This window comes from Triturus cristatus, chromosome 8 (assembly GCF_964204655.1).
Source record: "Triturus cristatus chromosome 8, aTriCri1.1, whole genome shotgun sequence".
Lineage (NCBI taxonomy): Eukaryota > Metazoa > Chordata > Amphibia > Caudata > Salamandridae > Triturus > Triturus cristatus.
The window spans coordinates 772,403,446-772,418,824 of NC_140591.1; the positions used below are offsets into that span (position 1 = coordinate 772,403,446).

Sequence of the window (15,379 nt, forward strand, 5' to 3'; positions counted from 1 at the left end):
TGTAAAGAATACAATTGACTGATAGACCAACACAACATATGAGAACTTACATGGGGAAACCTTAACAAAGGGCAGAATAATTTTATCTTGATGTATGAATCGTAGGGCCTGATTTAGAGTTTGGTAAACGCAGAACACAAAAAGCAGATGTGTGTGTGCTATTTAGAAAGTATAGATTTAAATACACTATAAATAGGAGGGTGAGACATCTGCTGCTGGTTATTTGATATTCTGCATCCGTCAAACTCTAAATTCACTCCAACTGACAAAGACCTCATATCTATACAGACTCCCGTATTTGTGGTTGGAACTCTTCAACGATCACCCAGCTGATGGTTTAATGTATCTTTGTACACAGAGTATGTGTGGAACAGTAGAACAAGCCTTCTAAGAAACTCTCTTTTTAAAAAAATTCATTTTATTTATTTAACATAGCTCGTAGTACTAAGTTACAGAGATCTGTGAGCAACAATCAGACTAAAAGATAACGTCGTGGTGATCAGCCAAAACAGTACAGCAGTACACAATTGGAATGAACAGTTGCATGGTTACTCTTCCAACCCCCCTCCCCCTCCCTGTACTTTTGCCATGGTCCCCATATCTTTTTCCATTTCTTCGTACATCCCCATCTCTTATATATGGTTTCTTCGGCACGCTGGCACCAATCTAGGTCCCTCCCTCACTGCTCCCATGACGGGGGCGTCTGAGATCCTCATCCCCTGGCGATGTTTCTCTTTGCTATCGCCACTGCCAGTGCCAACCAGAGTTCCACGTGTCTTGACCAATCTGTGTCTCCCTTTATCATCAATAACAAAACATCGGCTCCAGTGGAACAGGTGTGCCCACAACCACCGACATTATGTCTGCCACTTTGGTCCAGAACGGGACTATAGCGGGGCACTCCCATAATATGTGGTAGAAGGTGCCTTCCCCCTGACAACCCCTCACGCAAAGGGCCGATGGGCTCCTGCCCCATTTGTACAAATGTGTGCCAGGATAGTATACGCGGTGAAGTATTTTCAATTGGACCAGTCTGAACCTAGGACGGATTGCTATCTCCCGCGGGCTCTGTATGGCGTCTTCAATGGCACCTAAGTTGCGGGTCCATGGCTCTCTAAGTTTCACCAGTGGGTCAGGCATATTGTTTATGAGTTTTCGGTAGATGGTGGACGTGGGCGTCTCTAATATGGGATCTAACAATAGCCTATCCTCCATGGGAGAGTACTCTGGAATGGATGTGTCTTTGCTCGTGTGTGAGTGAATAGCGTGTGTAAGGCATAGGTAGGGGTAGTATTGTGACACAAGGAGGTCGTATTCCTTCTTGAGGTAGGCAAAGGAGCGGGGAGCAGAACCGTTCCAAACGTCGCCCAAATAATCTATCCCGATTAATTTCCTTCCCCCAAAGCCTGTCAGTCGTGACACATCTCGCAGATGATCTCCCAGCCACAGGGGGGTTCTACCAGTCAATTTGTCCGTCCACCCCAGGAACCTGTTTGCCTCCCTCCACGACTGGACCACCACCTTAGTATGTGCAGGCCACTCTTTCCCTACTCTCCGGGCAAAGAGCAAGTGCTCACAGTTTCCCTTTGACATTGCCAGTCTGTCCACTCTAAAGGCCGGTTCGGAGCTGTCTGCATACACCCAATCGTTTACTACTTGAAGCTGGGAGGCCCAGTAGTACAGTCGCACGTCCGGGAGTGCCAGGCCCCCATCGTATACCCCCCTAGTAAGTTTGGTGAGAGCTATTCTGGGAGTTTTACAATTCCAGAGCAGTGCCTGCACTGCCTGCGAGATACATGTGAAAACTCCCTGAGGGACTGGGTACAGTGTATTTTGTAGAATATACAGCAGCCTCGGCAGGGCGAGCATCTTAACTAGTGCTGCTCGGCCAATGAGGGAAAGCGGGAGGGATCTCCAATGGCTTAAATCAGTCCCAAAGCGCGCCAACTGGGGTTCAAGGTTTTTATGAAAAAATTCCCCCACATCCCTGGTTATGTAAAACCCCTAAATATTTTAAGCCATCCGTCGCGATGGTGGCTGGACATCTGGTAGGGACCCATGGGGGAGACCCGACAGAGGAAAGATCACTGACTTTCCCCAATTGATAGTGTATCCGGAATAGCTGCCGAACAGTTCAAAAAGATGTGGTGCCTGCGCTATCGAATGGTATGGCCGCGCCATATATAGTATGATATCATAAGCGTATAGAGAGATATGCTCCTCCCAGTCATCCGTCAGAGCCAGGCTCCAAAAAGACCCATCCCTCCTGATCCAGTGTGCCAACGGCTCCAAGGCCAGGGCGAACAAGAGAGGAGACAAGGGGCAGCCCTGTCTGGTACCCCTCTTAAGGAGGAACACCCTGGACACCGTCCCATTCACTCTAACCCGAGCCATCGGTTGTCCGTACAGGAGACGCACCCATGCACAGAAGGTGGGGCCAAAGCCACATTGCTGAAGCACCATAAATAAATAAGGCCATTCGATACTATCGAATGCCATTGATGCATCCAATGACATCAATGCCGTCTGCGTATCTCCGACATCCTCCGTCATATATAACACTCCGTAGTGATGTCGCAGGTTGTGATGGGTGCTCCTATGGGGCATGAATCCAGATTGGTCCACATGCACCAAGTCCGGAAGGACCGACAGCAGTCTGTCCACCAATGCCTTGGCCAGAACCTTCGCCTCCACATTGATAAGAGAGATGGGGGCAGTACGAGGAGCAGTGGTCCGGTTGCTTCCCAACTTTGTGAATAACCACTATCGTAGCTTCCCGTTGATCGGGGGGGGAGCGTGCCCCTCTCCCTAGCTTCCGAGAACATCTGGATAAGGGGTTTGATGATGACATTTGCCTGTCTCATAGATTTCTTTTGGGAACCCGTTGGGCCCAGGTGCTTTTCCGGATTGTAATGAATTAAGTGCTTTACTAATTTCTTCTTCCGTGAGGTCCGCGTCGAGGCGGTCACTCTGCTCATGGGACAGATGCGACAGCCAGAAATCCTGCAGGAATTAATCACATTCCCCCTCAGTTCTAGCACACACTGGTGAATACACTCTTTCAAAATGGGACGCAAACGCCTCCGCTATGGCCATACTGTTGGATACTGGGGACTCCGACTCATCTTATCACCTGCGCTACCCATGAGCGCTCCCTATCTCGCCGCTCTAGCCAGGCCAGCAACTTTAGGGATTTATCTCCCACATCATATAGCCGGCGTTGTGTGGCCAGTGCATAAGCCTGTGCCTCCTCTTCTGCTAGGGAACAAAGCTCCTGTTGTTTGAGTGTCAATCTATGATGGAGGTCTACCGAGTAGGCTGTACCAGTCTACCCTTCCAATTGCGCAATGTCTTGTTCAATTTGGCTGATCTGCAGGTGTTCCTCCTTCTTTTGGGCACCAATCAATGCCTGTGCCTGCTCCCTCAACACCGTTTTGTAGGCTTCCCACAGCATTACTTGGGAGTCCACCGAACCCTGGTGCTCCTCGAAATAGAGCAGCGAGCCCTCTCAGAGTTTGTCGCCAATAGACTGATCATGGATACGCAATGGGTCAATCCTCGGGAAGGAGGCCCTGTTGATGAACGGGCCCTGGAGTGTGACCTCTACCGGCGCGTGGTCTGAGATTCCATGGGCCAAGATGCGGGGGTCAGTAAAGGCTCCCATCTGATCAGAGCGAGCGCAGAAATATTCGAGCCTAGAAGATGTCGCATGTCGGGCTGATTAAAAGGTATATTGCCTACTGGTTGGGTGATGTGCGCGCCACAGGTCGCTGAGGTCCATCGCTGTGACAACGCCCCCAGGCCCGCTCCCTCCTGTATCCAGACCCATCCCCTGACCGGTCCACATCAGCAGTCATTACCGCATTCATGTCGCCCCCCAATAGGAGAAGCCCCTGGGGAAGATCCGCCAGGAAGGAGCCCAGCCGTGGTAGCATAGATGGGTGTAGGCCCGGCGGGATATAACAGGAGCAAAAGACTACTGTGCGGCCTTCCCACTTCACCGCAGCCGCGACAAGGCAGCCCGCGTCGTCGGACCACGTGCCCAGCAGGACCGCTGGCATGGCGTTACGGATCAGGATGCCCACCCCCCTGGAGCCCGATGTAAACCCTGAGTGAACAACCAATTTATAGCCAAAGCGGTCAAGGGCTTTACAACTGCTCCCAGCCAGGTGCGTCTCCTGGACAAGGACCACATCTGGAACATGTAGTTTAAGGTATTGTAAGATTAGGGTCCTCTTGATTTTGTTACCCAGCCCGTTTACATTCCACGTCCATGCGATACGCCTAGTCTGGGAATTACATACAAAAAGAGTTGACCGCATCGGATAGGTGATAGGACCTTTTGTTTCAAAGAACAGAACACCACGTGCTAAAGGACTGTTTTGGACTTGAGCATAACATACAAACCCCCGAAACAAGCCCCCCCTCCATCCCCCACACCCTGCCTCCCTGCTAGATGGATCCCCAACCTCCCACCTTATGAACATGCAGAGTGCCTGTTGCCCCATTACATCGCCACACAGCATGTAAGAGGAAACATGAACTTGCAGTCAGCCAGAAGAATTATACAAAACTAACGATTGTCCCACCCCCATGAACTTTTTGGTGTTAGGGCAATCCAGTGGGATGTTGCAATGGCCAACCCCCTGTTAAGGTCGCCCCCTGTTAAAGTCGTGCACCTCCCATGGCATCCAGCCCCTGGAGCAGCTACATAGGCATCCAACAGTTCTCGCCTAGAGAGGCTCCATGTGTTTCCAGCCTCTCCCCTCCCAACTATGCCTCTACAGACATCGAGATCTCTGGGCCGGGGAAAATAAATACCATTCAGTCTCTGTGGCTTAACGACCCCAAATTACTTCAGGCCTCTCTTCTCGAGCCCTGATTGCCCGCTATGGGTCTCACGGTGTTGTCAGAGTTCTGCTCATCTGATCGCTGGTTCGATCTCTGGGGGTTTCCCTTCTTACAGTCCACCAACGCTCCAACCAGTCATTGGCCTTCTCCAGTGATTCAAAGAAATAGGCCTTGGGACCATCCATGATTTTGAGTCACGCAGGGAAGAGCATCATATATTTCACCCCTTGTTCCCTGAGGGCTCTCTTCACTCCCTTGAAGGATCGGCGCTGGCGCTGGACGTGCAGGGTGAAGTCCGGGAAGAATCGAATCGTGGCATTCTCAGGGCGAAGGTCTCCTGTCGACCACGCCGCCTGCAGGATGGCGTCCCAGTCTCGGAAATTCAGAATGCGGGCAATGATGGTGCGTAGGGGGGCCCCTGGCTTAGTCCTACCTCCCAGCGCCCGGTGAGTGCGCTCAACTGAGAAAAAATTGGATAAATGTTTGGGTTTTAGATGGTTCAGTATCAGATCTTCGATAAACCAATTCAGGGCCGGCCCCTCCAGTCCTTCCGGAACCCCCACCACGCGAATGTTGTTGCGCCTGGCCCACCCTTCTTAAAACTTGAGCCTTGCGAAGATGTCAGCCTGATTTCTGGTGAGTGCCGCCACTTTTTCTTCAAGCCTATGGGTTTTCTACTGTAGGCCCCCAATGCCCGATTCTGCCGCTGCCACTTTGTCGGACATTTTTCTGAAGTCAGCCTTTAGGATGTTGACCTCCTCCGTCACGGAATCTAGTTTGGGCTCCAATGTCCCCCTGAGGTCACGAATCGCTGCCATTATGTCCCTCAGGATCCTCCTGCTGGCTCCCACCCGGAGCTCCGTCGTCCTTGCCCATGGCCACCATGTATCTGTCTATCTGGTTGGTCTGTCCCTGGCTCAGTTGTCTGTTGTGGCCAATGTCCCTGGCAAGCCCCAGGCCAGATGCGATAGTAGGGGGGACCTCTCGGGCAAACAGGTGCTGCTTAGCTATGAAGGGAGAAACCGGGTCTCCAACCACTCCTCCAGCCCGGTCGCCACCCCAGGGCAGCGTAAGTGCGGCAGGCAGCCCCCTCTGGGTTAGTCCCCGTCTCACCAGATGCCCCCTCTAATGACTTTAGTCACTGCTCACAGCACGCAATGTGAAGAGCACAAGGCCCTCCCTCCTCAGAGCACAGTGCGCTCTCCCCAGTAGTTCCAGGCCTCTCGGGCAAACAAAGTCAGTTCAGCTGTGAGGGGAGAAACCGGGTCTCCCACCACTCTTCTGGCCCAGCTGCCACCCCAGATCAGCGTGCGTGCAGCCGGCAGCCCCCTCAGGGCTAGTCCTGTTCACACCAAGTGCCTCCTTCAACAACGTTAGTCCTTGCCCACAGCACACTGTATTAATGAAGAGCTGGAGCTTTTGAAGGCTACACACACAATACGAAGAGCACCAGGCCCTTCCTCCACGGATCGCTGCTCACTCCTACCGGTAGTCCCAGGCCTCCGGAGAATCCCAAGCCCGGGCTGGTTCTCACTCCCAAGGGGGGGGGGCGATGCTGCGGTCAGCCAGAGTGATGTCAGTTCATGAAACGGGCCCGACCCACCCCCCTGAGCCGGGTGGTCGCTTAGTCCGGTGCCCCCTTCGTGGCCGGCCCCGCTGATTCCGGCCGCCCGCCGCCACCAGCCTTCCTCACGGTCACGCCGTGCCAAGTCCGCACTCACCAGGTATTCTGCAGGGACGCCTCCCGCAGCGCGCAGTATATGCACACAGCCGCTGCTTGCCAACGGTCCGGAACCAGCGGAGCGATATGCTGATGAACCTCCGGGCCAGTGTCCACGGCCTCGGATTCCAGTCGCTACGGCGTCAGGGCATCATTTTGTTGGTGCAGGGGGGGAGCCTCTGCACTCACAGTTTTCCGGCGCGAGCAGTCAATGGCGGCCGCTCCAAGCTTCCTCGGTGGGTCCCCGTTCTCTGTGCAGCAGATCTCTGGTGTTTCGTCCCGAATTGCCCTCAGATGATGACGGATGGCGGGTCTTTGCGCTGACTGCATGTGGAGCTCCAGCAACCTGCGGCCATCTTCTGCGGCTGCAAGCCACACCCCCCTAAGAAACTCTCTTGATGTTATACATACATCCCTCACTTGAATTAATCACCTGTTGAAAAACCTGCATCACACAAGAATAAGGCAATGATTATAACCCTTCCTGTGTTTACAACCGAATTAGTGGAAGAGCAGATTACTCAGGTATTTAACAGTGGGAACTTAGATCAATGCAGGTCTATGGAGGACAATATTGCATAGGACCCCAAGGTGATTGAACTTACTCCTATTAGTGACTGGCTTCAGAATTATGCAAGTAGCTCTGTCCGGTCCACACCTTTAGTAAATCCTTCCACAGCTTCTAGCATTAGTATGGCATCTATGGCTACCACTCCTGATACTAATGTTACTGAACCAACAAGATCTGAAGACAGCATGCCAACTTTTGTTTCAGTTTATGAACTAATCTAAGGCCACGTGGACTAGTGAGAAGGTCTCTCTGGCACTGAAAACATCTCATCATAAGGCGCAGGTGGTCCTTAGAATGTTTTTTAAGAATATGGATATTATTCATACCACTTTGAGTAATATGGAGACTCGTAGTGGTTTGGTGACGGTAGTTCAAAACACCCAAATATAAGTGAGGTGGGAGGAAACCAAGCTAGAAGGTCTGGTTTTAAAGATAGAGGACATGGAAAATTGCGTCAAGGCAACTAGGGCGATGATGCGAGGTCATATAGTGTCCATTTGTTTAAACAGGCAATCCTCAAGTTTAATGACTTGAACATAGACTCTCTGAACCAAAGGGCTCATCGCTTTCGATTTCATAAACCTAGTAATGGAAGGAAAACATAATACCCGTGAGCTGTCCTCATAGACTTGTAGAATTTTTTATTGAGACAGCTAATTTTTCATGTGTCTCGCCCTCATTCCCCTATCAGATTTTGTGGTGTGCCTTTCTTTGTAAGATTGGACTTCCACCATGAGACTGTGGAGCGCAATTAGCGGCTAAGTGAGCAAATTCCTGCCCTTCAGAAAATTGTTCCTCGAGCCTGCCAGTTTAAGGACCAACTACAATGACCAGAGTTACTATTGTCAGGAATCATCTAATGTTCTTGAACTGCTCAACAGTGGCAGCGTCATGACAATATTTCCTTGATTATAGGACCAGAACTCTACCGAACATTATTATGTGGGCTTTCTTATGTTAAGTCATGAATATTGGGAGGAACTGTCCCAATTTGGAAGTAACACAATTGAGTATTGTTATGGGTTGATGTATGGGGAGGTTTTTTACGTTTTTTTTTTTACTATCCTGACTTATTTCCTGGCTTAAAGTATTAGAAAGGTGACATGAATATAATGCCCTGTACTTACTAGCTACGAATGCCATAGGAGGTCTCTCAGGCGCCCTCCTCTGTGGTTTAACCTTTCACCTAGGTTAATACTGTTTTGCCACTATGGTCCTTATTATTGTAAAATCGGAAGAAAATGGTGTTGGAGGTGGTGTGAGTGGGAAGCAGGGAAGGTGGTCTTAGGGTGGTAGTAGGCTTGTTGGGGGTTTGGAAGAGAGTGTAGAAGAAGGTATGGCAGGGATTGGGCTAAACTGGGGAGGTGGGTTTCCTAAGGCACAGGGAGGGTAGAAGCACAGGGTGAAGAAAATGCAAAAAATAGGAACGGCAAATAGGAGAAATGCAAATTTATCAGAGAGTGTCATACTAAGGGCGTTCCATGATAATAATGGATAGAGGAACACAGAACAGTAATTAGGATATGCATATTGTGTACTGGAACATTAATGGTATAAGATTGTCTAGTAAAAGTAAGCCTATTAAGGAGTATATTTCTACTTTGAAATCACATATCTTATGCCTACAGGAGACGCTCCTGTCTATACATTTCTTTATTTAGGGTATGAGATCCTGGCTGCCTCTGGAATAGAGATCTTAGCTGCCTCTGGAACAGAAGCTTCACAGCGGGGAGATGCCCTTGCCATGGCAAAAGATTGGGTGTTGGTTAATGTAAGGATTGACTGCTGTGGCCACTAGCTAGTCACCTAGATAACGAAAGGGAACATTCACCTTGCTATTTGCTCTGTTCAAAGCCCGAATATGAATGATACTTCGGCTTTGATTTTTTAGCCTGATCCTATTATTTTGTGTTGTGCCTTTAATGTAGTCTTGCAACTAGGGCTTAACGTTCGCCAATGGAAGCTATTGGTACTCAGTAGATGAGAGAATCAAAGGTGGAAATTAAAACAAACTATTAAATCATAAGCGTTAATTGGTAAATGGCATAGCTGTGGACTACTAGAATATGGATTCACATATTATTCAGCTATACATAAGCCTGCATCTCGGATTGATATGTTTCCTTTTAGCTATATTATGATGCCATATTTAGAAGTCAAGCTTAATCAGAGAATAGTTTCAGATCAAGTCAGGCTGCATTCTTTTGTCTGCTGCCCCTTCTCGTCGGACATTCGAACGCAAGCTGCTTCTGGTTAGGAAATATATATTAATAACATGGAAGACACGCTAAGAGAATGTATTGATTTTAATTTTGGGTCAACAGCCATCACCATAATATGGGATTCGCTGAATGCTTTTGTTCGCGGTCACACACTAAGGTTTTTCATTCAGAAAGTACAGACAGAAAAGGCCATTGAAGTCCAGTTGAGGTCTCTGCTCTTACAGTTTAGAAACTATACTGCACTCCTGCAATGAGCAATTACCGGTAAGCTTACGGAGAATCTTTGAACAAATGGTTATTCTCCAAATGACTCTTAAAAAAAAGCATTGGCGACAGAGCAAACAGAAAATGCGAGCCAATGGCAGGGCTTGTTTCGAAAACAGTGAGTAAATGGGTCTATTTCTCACATTCCAGAAAAGATAGGCGAAACAGGAACTCTATGGGCCTATTTCACATTCCAGAATAAAGATAGGTGAAATAGGAACTCTATTCCAAAACTAAAGAACCTGGCAGGAGACCTGGTGACAAATCAGAGATTAGAGACATTTTTTTACCAATTTTATGCTAATCTTTATAATGAAGACTACATTGCTTCACAAGAACAGATTAATGAATACTTAAAAATATTTCAGCTTCAAGAACTGTTCCACTCTCATAGAGAAAGATTAGATGAACCAAAAACTGAAGCAAAAATTGAAAAGGTGATCATCTCTGGGATGGTAAAGCCACTGGCTCAGATCAAATATCAATGGAATTCCATACATTTTATCAGGTTCTTGATTCAATTAATGCGTGAACTAATACATTTCTGTTTGATTTTTTAACATACCATATTCCTGAGGTGAAAGCTATGTATATGTCTGGTAAATTACAACTCCAAAATATACACTGGGGTACTCGTTAATTGCTTAGCAACATTTATGTTCTATCTTGTAGATCCTATGCAACATGTGTTCATTCCCTTCAGATATACAACACCACACATAAATACTGAAATACCAGCATTGGTGATCTTAAGGGTGCAGGAAAGACCTGTCGGTATGATCAGAGGAAGAGAAGAGTGGCCACTTGGTGACATCTTTTGTGACTACCAAGACATTGTTTATGTCACAAAGCCTCTAAAAGGTCTTATTGACAAATGCATATTTTAAATGAATCAGATTTAAAACACTTCTGGTTTTCCATCAATTATGGCAGAATGTAAGTAAGCTTTGTAATATGCCAGACTTATATCAATTCACTCTTCTAGGTCATAACCTCAAATGTCCTATGTTTAAGCATTCAAGTTTTTCTTCTTGTTCGCATAACTTGAATCGTAAATCCTTAGGCCACATCTTTTATTTTTGTGGTTTAAATCTTTTTATTGTCATTTTAAATTGAATAACAACAATAGTTCAGTGACAGCATACACAATAAATCACGTAAGAAGGTCATCTGATGTTGATACAGCGGTATTAGTATATGTTTAGTGTGGCATGTATGAGAGATTCCGGGAATCTATATTGGTAGGTCACATGCCTGCAACAATAATTATTAAATATGTCTGTATAATGTGTGTCACATTCATGGTCTGTATATGCTATGTCGCATATCTGAACAGTGGGAGTAGGGTTCGACAAAATGAGGGCAAAGTAATTCAATGAAGGAGAGGGGATAACCGCCCATGACCTCTAGCCATGAAGCACTACAGAACATGTCTATCTGCTTGTAGCAGGTGTTAAGCATCTATGCTATATCTGGCTAAGTAGAGATTGTGGAACTCTGTCCCACCTGTGTAATTGCTTGGAGCTGCTTAGACTCCCATCCTCCCGTGAGTCCCCAGTGGGTATATCTAGCCTCTGTAGGTCCTCCCGAGAGTCCCCAGTGGGTATTTCTAGCCTCTGTAGGTAATTCACGATAGTTCCCCAACCACTAGCTAGGGGAAATGTGCGAAGTCCGAGCAGATACTCCCTTTGCAGGGCCACACCCTCCGCCGTAGCCCAGTTGAGCAATGAGCGGCCCTAGGCCATTGCATGCGGGGCTACCGGCTCTTTCCATCGCTTAGTGATTAGGCATTTTGCTATAACTAGGCCCAGGTCCAAGAATCGGGAGGTGACTGTGGAATCTTAAAAAGGAATGCAAACCCAGTTGTAGCTGTATCCAAGATGTAGCTTTATTTACAAGATGAAATTACAGGATATGCAGCATTGTAATCCAAAGTATTCAGGTAAAAGATGGAAAGCCCCACCGGGAGCAGCAGCCCTGCTGCTCAGCCTCCAAGGATAAACTGACAAATACACTTAAACATACACAGAGGCAACATTCCATGACATCACATAGACTGGCTGAGCAGCAGAGGACAGGATACAGAGAAAGGACTGATTAGTGCAAAAGGCAAGATACCACAAACCTCCCTCCCTAACGGAGACAATGAACATTAAGGAGGCGTGCGGTAGGAAAAAGAGAACAAAAAACAGAAGCGAAATGAAATAAGAAACATGGAACGCACACATAACACACACTTCCCTCCATTGAACAGGAGAAAGAAGTGTTTAAAGAAATAAAGAATACTAAGTGTACAGCAATAAATGCAATGTAAAAGTGAAAACCTCATTAACGTGGTTTAGGTCCACCACCGGACAATAACACACACTTTAATGGCTCAGCACAGTAGTTTAGGATACCCAGAACAGAGCTATACTAGCACTAGAAAGGGCTCTATCAACACGTAGAACTATTAAATGCAATGGAGCGTAAGGTGCCCCCAAATTAATAAGGTGAGCTTAAAACATGCTCTACATAAACCAACACATGTAAGGGTGGAGCGTAAGGTGCCCCCCAACATTAGTAAGGTGAGCTTAGAACATGCTCTACACAAACCAACACAAGAAAAGGTTTACAACACAAGCATGTATAATCTAAAATTGAGCACATAAGTGACTCAACACCAATAAATAGGATTGAGGACCGAAATCTCTCAGCTCCAGAACATAAAATTAAGCACGTATGAAAACAACAATCCCAGTTTAAAGAGGTCATCATTGCAACTAAAGACAAGAAGATTAACATTGAAAAAACTACTTCCTTGCGTCTGGGTGCCCCACCGGTGTCTATGTTCAATGGACAGCCTCAACCCAGAGCATGGAAGTAATTTTTTAAATGTTAATTTTCTTGTCTTTAGTTGCAATGATGACCTCTTTAAGTTCAGAGAAGTCCTTATCCTCCAAGAGGGTCCATTTTCAGCTCGTCGCCAGTGTGGAATCTTAAGAAGGAATGCAAACCCAGTTGTAGCTGTATCCAAGATTTATTTACAAGATGAAATTAGAGGATATGCAGCATTGTAATCCAAAGTATTCAGGTATAAGATGGAAAGCCCCACTGGGAGCAGCAGCACTGCTGCTCAGTCTCCAAGGATTAACTGACAAATACACTTAAACATACACAGAGGCAACATTCCATGACATCACAGAGACTGGCTGAGCAGCAGAGTACAGGACACAGAGAAAGGACAGATTAGTGCAAAAGGCAAGACACCACAGTGACCCTGTTCTTCTTGCCCCCCTTAAAGAGGTGCAAAATATACACCTCCCAGTGAAAAGGGATGTCACGTTCGGTGCAGCGGCTAAAGGGGTGCCATGTCGGTCCAGTACTCTCCCAGGGCAGGGTAATGCCATAGCATGTGTAGTAGGTCAGCATTAGACAAACGACACCTGGTGCAGACTGTCTCAGTGTGGTGGAAGTACTTATTTATCTGGGCTGGGGTGAGGTATGCTCGGTGTATGATAAAGTATTGAATCTGCCGAAAGCGCTGGTTACGAGGGACGCGCGTTGGAACCTGTAACACTGCCGTCCATTCCTTTTCCCGAGAGGACAAGCCCCAGGCCGAAGAACTTCTCTGATACTTTTCTTAATAACAAAAAAAAAACTGAGCCATACTAAAATACCCATGACTCAGTCTGATGCAAACATTCCTCCTTAAACATGTACATATTATGTATATAGCGGAGTGATGTCTAATACATTTGATTTACTTTTTTACAAATCCAACCTAATGATGAAGTTAAATTTTTAATAAATGTCAGGAAAAGTAATTTTTAGAAAGTTACTTTTTCGCTACTTAAAGCTCCCGGGGGCTAATTTGCATTACCCTGCTAGCAGCTTCTCTGTCTGTACTTGACCTTAATAAGGAGTGAAAACTGCTCCCAGTGAGGCACCAGTGATTGTGCTTGGTGACAGGATATAATAGGAGTGCCCATATTAGCGCAGCAAGGAAAGATGGGCATGTTTCAGGAACTTAATTAACTTGAAAGAGACAAAGGTGGAACCTGCCCATTCATAGTTCAGTTTAAGGGGAGATCTTCTTTTGGCCCAAAATAGCCAGTTAGGCTCAGTAGGAGGGAGAGCTGGTCCCAGAACCAGTTTTGTGTAGCTTAGGAGGAGGGGGTTGCTCATTCCCCTAAAAGCCCCCATGACTGGCACACAACCTCCCTCTAAGGGCAGAAGGTCTGTGCCATGTTGGGTTTGCCTTAGAATATTGCATTTTGTAAATATTTGCATTAAGGAGAGCAGAATGTTATGTAAATGTAAGTTGGGTTATAACTGGGAACCTTTTCTCCATTGGTTAGGGGTCTCCCCACCCACTAGCTAATGCCAACCATAAATGTGACACCTCAAGGCATCGTCCTCCGAACACTTTCTGGACCTGCAGAAGAACGGAAGAAGGATATGCACCAGCTGTTTGAGACCTGTGAGGAAACCTGATGGGATGGGCCTGCTCCCAGTTGTACCCAGGACATAGAAGTGTACTCTAAGGGTTGGTTGTCTCACCTCCTATATGGATGGAGGGACACAACAAGTTGCCCGTGACCAGTTGCAGCTGGAACAGAAATAGGCACTGGTGTTGGCCTCTGGTGGAGTAAGTCCTGACCCTTAAGTTTTGTCCCTAAGGTCCTGGGAAACTTAGTGGCGTCCAAAAACACTTATTCTGAAATCTCTAAAATTTTTGGCTCAAAAAAAGTTGTACTTCCAGAGGACTGGGACAAACTCACCCAGGACAATCCGCTAAAGGTGCAATCTTGCTGGTCAAGAAATTCAGATTGGTCCCACTCAAAACTTTTTACCACCCGATAAATCAGTTCAGCAGACCCTCTCAGCAAGCCTATCTGACTTTAGTGCAACCTTCTCCATACAGCCAGGTGCCTTGCTGTACTAGAAGAAGCAAAGCTCCAAAAAGAGACTAAGTCCAAAAGCAAAAAATGTTAACTGGTAAAGGCACCAAAAGTATCCAGCTGACAAGAGGACTTCTCTGGGCGCAAAATGTGACTTTTTCTGCTCTGAGCTTTTCCTGTCAAAACGAGCGGCTTCAGCGGTACCCTGCCCAGTGCCTATCTGACTTCAAAGGGACTTTGTCAGATAGATCTTGCTGCTTTGCCCCACTGGAGGATTTTGATATCCATTTAATTTCAGTGACTAAGTCAGAAGGTAAAATCTTTGCCTGGGGTGGACCTGCTTGGTGTATTCGACCCGCGCTCCCTTGCAGTCAGTCTGATATTGCACCAAGGTCCCAATCAGCTGCAAACAGTGATTACCGCTTGGTGCTTTACTTTCTCTTGGGTTTTCCATAAATAGATTGGATGAGGCTATGATCTCAAAGGGGAAAATCAAGCAACGATGTTCCCTCCAGCAGCATGTTGCAAGCATGACATTTTGTTATCTAACTTAAAAGATAAGATTCCAGAACTAATGTTACAAATATAGGGTTAATTTGCAAATTCTTAGTATTTCATTGCAGCTCATATTAAAATCTAGATATTTACATGCAATATGTTAACAGTTCCTTTCTTTTCCCTACAGTAACTGTTTTGGCAGAATCCAAAGAAATTAAAAAACTGCTGAAGAAGCAAGGGATCATTGTCCAGAGCATTGCTGATGTCCATCCAATCCGTGTGCAGCCTGCTCGGACTCTTAGTCATGTCTACACTAAGCTAGGTAGGTGCAAGCATTGTGGAATAATTGTTTTAAATGGGAACCCATTGT

The 15,379-nt window shown here is 46.8% G+C and overlaps 1 protein-coding gene across 2 annotated transcripts in view; it reads left to right on the forward strand.

Annotated features, from left to right (window-relative positions):
* Positions 1-15,379, forward strand: part of PHKA2 (phosphorylase kinase regulatory subunit alpha 2) — a 687,190-nt gene that overhangs the window by 262,727 nt on the left and 409,084 nt on the right. For both annotated transcript variants that reach the window (XM_085622210.1, XM_085622209.1), the window contains exon 15: positions 15,197-15,331. In XM_085622210.1, the coding sequence (XP_085478336.1) occupies positions 15,197-15,331 (135 nt within the window). The remainder of the gene's footprint in view (positions 1-15,196; positions 15,332-15,379) is intronic.